This window comes from Chinchilla lanigera, unplaced genomic scaffold (genome assembly GCF_000276665.1).
Source record: "Chinchilla lanigera isolate Chin_1 unplaced genomic scaffold, ChiLan1.0 scaffold00034, whole genome shotgun sequence".
NCBI classification, from domain to species: Eukaryota; Metazoa; Chordata; class Mammalia; order Rodentia; family Chinchillidae; genus Chinchilla; species Chinchilla lanigera.
The window spans coordinates 14,896,433-14,904,298 of NW_004955435.1; the positions used below are offsets into that span (position 1 = coordinate 14,896,433).

At 38.0% G+C, this 7,866-nt stretch overlaps 1 protein-coding gene across 4 annotated transcripts in view; it reads left to right on the top strand.

Moving 5' to 3' along the window:
* Window positions 1-1,842, top strand: part of Pifo (primary cilia formation) — a 9,721-nt gene extending 7,879 nt beyond the window's left edge. For 2 of the 4 annotated variants that reach the window (XM_005388945.2, XM_005388947.2), the window contains exons 5-6: window positions 329-446; window positions 1,592-1,842. In XM_005388945.2, coding sequence (XP_005389002.1) covers window positions 329-446; window positions 1,592-1,660 — 187 coding nt within the window. In that variant the 3' untranslated portion in view covers window positions 1,661-1,842. The remainder of the gene's footprint in view (window positions 1-328; window positions 447-1,591) is intronic. The other 2 variants (XM_005388944.1, XM_005388946.2) reach the window with 1 other exon arrangement.
* Window positions 1,843-7,866: the final 6,024 nt, after the last annotated feature.

A 7,866-nucleotide genomic window follows, 5' to 3' on the forward strand; every position in this document is an offset into this window, starting at 1 on the left:
TTTGCCGCTGAGCTAAATCCCCAGCCCCTGTAGAAATCTTTTATTACCTGCCTCTTCTGGGTTCTTGTTTCTCAGGTAAGGACACTGAATTGCAGAAATATATATTTTAAGTTAGGGTTGGTCTTTACCTGAATGTCAAGATTGGCAACCTTTAACACTAACATCCAATTAGACATACATTGACAGATAAATGAACCCCATCCTTGTGTGACATTAAAAACTTTATCAGTCTGTTCCCAAGGGTTAGGCCTAGTTCACAGATGCTGCTGGTGAAGTTCCTGTATGGTTACTAATTCATTAAAAGTGATGTTTTTATTTTCAATTCTAGCCCTGGCACCTACAACCCAGACAAGAAACCACCCCCAAAAGTTGCTTGGCCAATGAAATTTGGATCTCCAGACTGGGCTCAGGTTCCATATCTGCAGAAAAGAACCCTAAAAGCTGAGGTAATAAAATTGGACTTCTATGGACCAAGTTAGTATTTTCATATGTATCAGGGGTTCTTAACCAAGCATCGAGAAATGAACTTCAGGAAGTCCATCATCCCTTGAAATTATATATATAGTTTCCCTTGAAATATATATATATGAATATGAGGATCTTTTTGGAGGGCTACATGATTTCATTCATTTCATTTTTAAAAGAATGTATAATTGACCAAAAAAAGGAATGTATAATTGACCAAATTGACAGAAAAAGATAGAGACCAGAGGGACCAAGTGATTTGTGCAGGCTGTGAGGCTGGAATTCAGATCCTAAGACTCTTAGTACATCTTTGAGTGTTAGATCCCTGGAGAGCTGTAGAGCACTCTGGTTAAGAGCATGGATTCTGGGGACAATATGGCCTGTGTTCAAATACTAGCTCCAGTATAGACTTACTGTATGATCTTAGGCAAGTCTTGTGACTTTTCTAAGTCTCAATTTTATATTATAAAATCAATATAATAATATAATTGATATGATATGACATGAATATAGGGATTAATAATTAAAATAATATGAAAAAAATATTTAGCATAGTACCTGATACCATAACATATACTTAATCCATGTAAGTGATCATAATTTGTTAGGTACTTTGCTTTTGGTGGAATTTAGGATTAATTCCACAAACATTTATTAAATGCCTAATGTATTATCATTGTGCTAGGGCCTGTGGGAACATTCAAGAGTTAATACATTCACAATGGGGCTGTAATTCGTGTATCTTGCTGCCAGATGGCTCTGATTTGAATTCCACAATCTGATGTTAAATGGCTCGCCCTACTAGTGGTTCAAGCTGCCTGAAAGGACAGTCTTACATGTACCACCAGTGGTTCAAACCAGCAGGAACGTATTAAACATATTGTCCTTATCTTCAGAAAGCCTACCAACTACCAGGACATTTACCAAGTAGCAAATAATTCCTAACATAATATATACCACAGCTAGATGATAAAGGATAGAGGTGCACTAGCATTGAAATAATCACTAAGACTAAATTACCATAAGGTGAGGGTTTAGCTAGGCCTCACAGTTATAATTTGCACAGCCAGGAAGACTAGAAGCAGAAGATTAGAATATTGAGCTGCACAATATTCTTTCATTGCAGTTGTCCACAGACAGAGAGTTTAGAAAACATCGGAACCGTGTTGCCTATTTCAGACTGTTCTACAACTGAGATGTGGTCACTATCTCCATGTGCTCCTCCTGACCACAGAATCTTCAGGATTGAAGATGGAGCTGCTCTTCTCCTTCTGCGTTGCTGTGGCCCTATTACCTGCCAGCTTGGGGCGTAGGGAGGAGCAAGGGGCTCATAACTACTATGTGAGAGCATGATAAAGACTAATTCAGAATACTCTATCTCTGTCTGCTGATTTGTGTTCAATTGCAGCCTGAGTAAGTGCCATGAAAAAAGCACAGTGTGCCAGAGAAAAAGAAATTTGTCTATTCTGGGTGGCAGTGGGGGTCAGACAAGAAGTTTTCTGAGCAAGTGACACTAGGATGAGTAGAATTGGGCCACTAAAAAAACACATCTTCATGTCAAGCACATTAAACTAAATCCCCCCCAACATACCATGCTCTTTCTTTCCTTTACTCTTGCACACTGGTCTGTTTTCCTTTCCCTAGTGACAAGAACATTAATTGTGTCAGGAGCACAGTTTTTTTGGATACCGGGAATCGAACTCAGGACCTTGCACTTGGCAGACAGGTGCTTGTGCCACTGAGCTATATCCCCAGCCCTGGAGCACAGTTCAAAACTATAGTGTTGAGAGTGAGAAATCACTGGGCACTGGGCCCCTTGGAAGTGTGGCGAGAGGGTAGAAATTGATCTGAAGAGTGCCTAAAATTCAGGTGAGCACTGCAAGAGATATGATCAAGTAAGAGGTGAAGAAGATTATAGGAAGGCACAAGGAGCAGAAGTCATATCAGGAAATAGTGGGCAAGATGTAATAATTGGCAGGGAGAACCTACTTTTGCATGGTCTGAGGATGGCTCAGAGTGTTATCTTTAATTTCTATGTCATAGAGGAATCTTAAAAGTCTTTTGAGTGTAGACGTAACTAATTCATGCCTATGAGGTTTGCAATAGATTAAATTTTGGCCTCATTAACATAACTAGGTAAGTTATTTAGTTACTGATTTCTTTGTCCACAGAATGAAATATATTGCTGATCTTCTTACAGTGTTGTGTGAAAATTATGTACCATAATGTACTTAAAATACTTAGCCTACTATTTGATGTATATTAAAATCAATATCAGCTGTTACTTTCACTAATGGTGGAACTGGTAAAAGTTGTGGTGATAGGGATAATGACGCTCCTAAGAACAAAGACATGGATGTGATACATGTATACATCATATAATTATTCATAGGGCCTAAGAATGATCTACTTTCTCCATGCTGAGGCTCAGTAATCCCTTTGAAAACTTCAGACAAGAGCTAGAAGCCAGTGTGTCTTGAACCCCAAGACTATCTCATTTTAGGGATTTGGAGATTATTCAAGAACTCAGTTTTCCTAGTGAGTATAGCAACAGTGGAGGATAAGTGAGTGAGCTGTCCCTGTGGGGGCATTCACTACATAACCGTTGGAGCATTCCTTACCGCCATGTTTGATAGGCCGTTCTCGGGATCCCATCAACTTCTGAATAGCAGAGAAGGATGCTAGGTTTGTTCTCAGGCCAATCTCCTGGTCATTGGTGAGGATGTGGTGAACCAAAAGCAAGTAGACAATTCAGCTTGAAAATTCAGGTGAACAAGTCTTTCCCAGTCTTAGATACTTAAGGTCCAGAACCTAGAAACTCGTGGAGAAAGAAATTAGCTTCCTTCATCCAGAGCTCAAGCAGGAGGTGAGAGCAGAAAGTGAAGGCATAACAGTGTCACATTCTTTTCTTGGGAAAAAAGGATATGCGTTTTAGGAAAGTAGAGAGGTGGTTGTTCTCTGGAGGTACCAAGATAACGGAACTGTAATTGTTTGGCCTAAAAGCAATAAGGAAATAATGAAAAGGCATGTTTTCAAATACCCAAAGTGTAACTTTGTGGAAAAGGAAGCAGATTTCATTCTATGTGGTTTCAGAGGGCAAAGTTAAAACTACGTCCATGTAGCTGGTGATGGGCTTATCAGTAAGGGCATCATTGTTGAAACAGTACTTGGCAACTGGGTCAACTTTTGGGTAGTTCATTAGGAATTGATTCATTACACCCTGTCCCTCCATTGCCTGGCAGGTATACTTGCATTTCTTCAGAATGATTGCAGATAATAGGGTAAATGAAAGAACTTCATCGTGCTTCCACTGAAACTATCCCATCTAAACTGGAGTTTTCAATTATCTTTAGTATTCCATTTAAACAAAGCCTTTTATAGGAAATCCTCTCAAATTTTTGCTATTTCTGATAGTCACTTCAGCCCAATTTAATCTCTCTTGTAACCATGGGGCAAGGCCTGTGCATTGTTTCTTCTTATCCAACAAAATACCCACTCACCATTATAACACATACACACACACACACACACACACACACGCACACACACATCTCAGGTCTTGGTTCTCAGTGAATTTGCCATTCAGGGCACTGAGACTCAAGCAAACTGATTCTCCAAGAGGTCTGCAAAGGAAGTTTTCCATGCGCTCTGAGGGCTGGAACTCATATGAAACAGAATTCCAGGACACATCATTCCATGCCCTCTGAGAGGTGGAGTTAAACCAGGACCAAGACCAAGATCTTCATGGTACTAACTATCAACCACCCGCCACCAACATGCAGGATGGTGTGGCAGAGCCAAGGCTTAGGGCACACAGAGTGAGACTGGATCTCCTTCTTATATCTGGCTGCTCTTGCATTTTTGGTCTCCAAGTATGAGGGCTTTCTTACCTTTGTTCCAGTTTATTCCCCTATACAGCCATGGATTGTTTGTTTCTCCCTCTGAGAAGCATCAAGGACTTTCACAGCTACTGTGGGTATATTTACAAAGCCAGCAAAGAAAGTTATACTTCTTATGAGATGGAAAAGACTTCACAAAGGAGGTGACATTTTAGTAAGCATCTTGCAAGGTGTTAGGTGAAGTAAGGAAGGTGGAAAGGTGTTGGAAAGAGGAAAAAAGCTTGAGCGATGGCACAACAGAGTGAAGTTATATGGTGTATCTGAAGAGCACTGTGACCAGTATAACCAAAAGGACAATTCATAGCATGGTACCTCACCATCCCAAAAGGCGCCAGACTTGCGTGGGTGTGTCCAATTCCCGTTACGCTAATTATAACTCTAAATTGTTTTCTATTCAAGAAACCATTTCCATTTGAAATGGAAAAAAATCACAATACTCTAATGGAAATACTTTTGAATGCACAACACTATATTAAAACAGTACATATTCATTGCCTTCAAAATTTTAACTACTATTGTATCTCATTATTTATGACAAGCCTCATGACTGACTACAACTCACCAGAACACTATGGATAAAACAACTGGACTGTTATACTACCAGTAGTACTATCACCAACAACTAGACTAGTATACTACAAGCAATATTATCACCATGGACTGTGGTAGAACTAGGACATGGATAGTACCACTGACTGCTAGATATCAGTATGGGCATGATTTACATGATTACAGTCTTGTAACATGGATTTTTTATGCAGTGCTTCCAACTACTGAATGCTACTAATTATAAGCAGCAAGGAACCATCAAAGATTTTTTTCTTTTTATTACTCTAGCAAATGGCACACCTAGTATTTTCTTGAATATGTATAATAAAAATGTTGATCTATTTATACTTATATCTGTATTAGATTGTAGCCTTTTAGAAGCTGAGTCAGGTAATTTCTAAAAATGATTCTCTAAAGAAAGGTGTTGTTAGATGGAAATTTGTCATGAATCTACTTTGAAGATATGTGCAAATGAAAAAAGGTTTTAAACTTCATGTTTGATTTTTAAATTAATTTTACTTATATTCTTTCGATATATGTAATGGTTACATTCATCAGAGAGAATTTGTAACTCTACATAATGTATTTTGATTCTTCTTTTTTCCCCATTCCCCCCTCAAACCTTCTGCTCCTTATTTACAAAGCTTGCTTTCCATTTTTTTCTTCTTTTTTTATCATTTTCCCTTCCTTCCCTTCTCTTCCCCTCCTCCCTTGTTCCCCTTCCCATTTTAACATTTTCTTCCTATTTCCAGATATATATCATTCAGTTTTGTCCTTATTTACACTTCCAGCTTCTCATAGAAGAGAAATAATGCAATATTTAAATTTGTGTATTCGATTTATTTCACTTAAAAGTATGGTCTCAGGGTGCATCCATCTACATAAAAAGGTTTCAAGTTTATCCTTCTTTATGGCAAAGTACTACTCCATTGTATATAAAAACCACATTTTCTTTATCCATTCATCCATTGATGTGCATCTGGGTTGTTTCTAAGATTTAGCTATTACAAATTGTGCTGATACAAACATGGGCATGCATATATAACTGTGGTATGATGCTTCTAACTCTTTTGTACAGATACCAAAAAGGAGAATAGCTGGATAAAGTGGAATCTCTAGTTTTTGTTTTTTGAGGAATCTCCACACAGATTTCCATATTGGTTTTACCTATTTACACTCCCCGCAACAGTGGGAAAAGTTTTGGTTTTCCACCACAGCTTCACCAACATTTGTTATTGGTTGATTTCTTGATGATAGCCATTCTTTCTGGAGTGAGATGAATCTCAGTGTTGTTTTAATTCACATTTCTCAAATGACCAGTGGTATTGAACATTTTTTCATATATATTTTTTCTGTTTGTACTTCTTTATCTTAGAAGTATCTATTCATTTTAGATGCCCATTTTTTGGTTAAGTTTTTAATTTGGGGAGGTTTGAGTTTTTTTAATTCTTTATATATATTAGATATTATTCTTTTGTTTGAGGAATAGCTGGTAAAGTTTTTGCCACATTGCAGATTGTCTCTTCACTCTGTCAGTGGTTTCTTTTGCTGTGTAAAAGCTTTTTAATATGATAAGGTCTCAGTTGTTGATTCTTTGTAATATTTCCTGTGGAGTTTTTTATGAGTCTTGTTCATAAGGCCTTTGCCTACTGCTGCAGTTCACGACTGTGACACCATGCAAAGGATGAAAGACTACTCAGAGTCAATGTCCAAGTCAAACTCCAAGAAGGCCCAGAAGGATTGCCCTTAATTGAGACCCTTCAGCCTGAGAGAGTCTCATAAAGACAGCTATAAATTGAAGCTTCTGTGGCTTTTTATTGATAGAGCCAGAAGCTAGGACAATGGAAGGACATCAGTGCAGGAATTGATGTAGGAGAAAGGGGAAGGACAGGACAAGGAACTGGCAAGGTCAGAGTGGTCTGTTATATGACTGACCTTAGAACCAATCTAAGTAATAAGTTGGAACCTGGGAAGGATATGGGCCAGAGCATTCATTCCTTAAGGCAATGTATTTGGATCCTACTTGGATTTGTGACTTTGTAGGCTATTGTTTAATCTCGAACCATGCATCCTGGGAGGTTTTGGTGGTGTAGCTCCAAAAGTCCCTTACGTCTACATATCCATCTCATACATACCTTTGGCCAAAGCCCCCACAGCCTACCTATGTCTTCAAGAGCTTTTCCTATTTTTTCTTCCAGCAGGTTAAGTGTTTCCCAGCACCATTTATTTAAGAGGCTGTCTCTCTCTCTCTCTCAGTGAAAGTGTTTGGCTCCTTTGTCAAAGATAAGGTGGCTGAATGTGTTTAGAGTTGTTTCTGCATCTCATGTTCTGTTCCATTGATTCTCAAGTCTGATGTTTTGTTTTGTTTTCCCAGTACGGTGCTGGGTTTTTTGTTGTTTTGTTTTTTGTTTTTTGTTTTTATCATGGTAACTTTGTAATACAATTTCAAGTCAGGGGTTGTGGTGTCCCCTGCCTTGTTTTTGTTTCCCTGAATTTCTTTTTTCTGTTCTAGGCCACTTCTGGTTCCAAATGAATTTTAGGACTGTTTCTCTAGTTTTATTTTGTTTTGTTTTTTGTTTCGCTAGTTTTGTAAGGTATGCTTCTGATATTTTGATGAGGATTGCATTAAATCTGTATAACAATTTTGAAAGTATGGCCATTTACACTATATTGATTCTGTCTATTTAGTCTTTCAAAGAAAAAAATCTCTTCGATTCGTCAATTCTTTGTATTGTTTTCTTAAACTCAATTGCATTAATTTCCTCTCTGATCTTTATAATTTCCTCCCTCATAAACACTTTGGATGTAACTTGCTCTTCTTTTCTAGAAGCATGAGTTTCCACATTAGGTTATTTATTTGAGTTCACTGTTTTTCTGATGTAGGAATTCACCACTATAAATTTCCCATAGAGAACTGCTTTCATTGCATCTCATAAATTCTGGTATGTTGTAG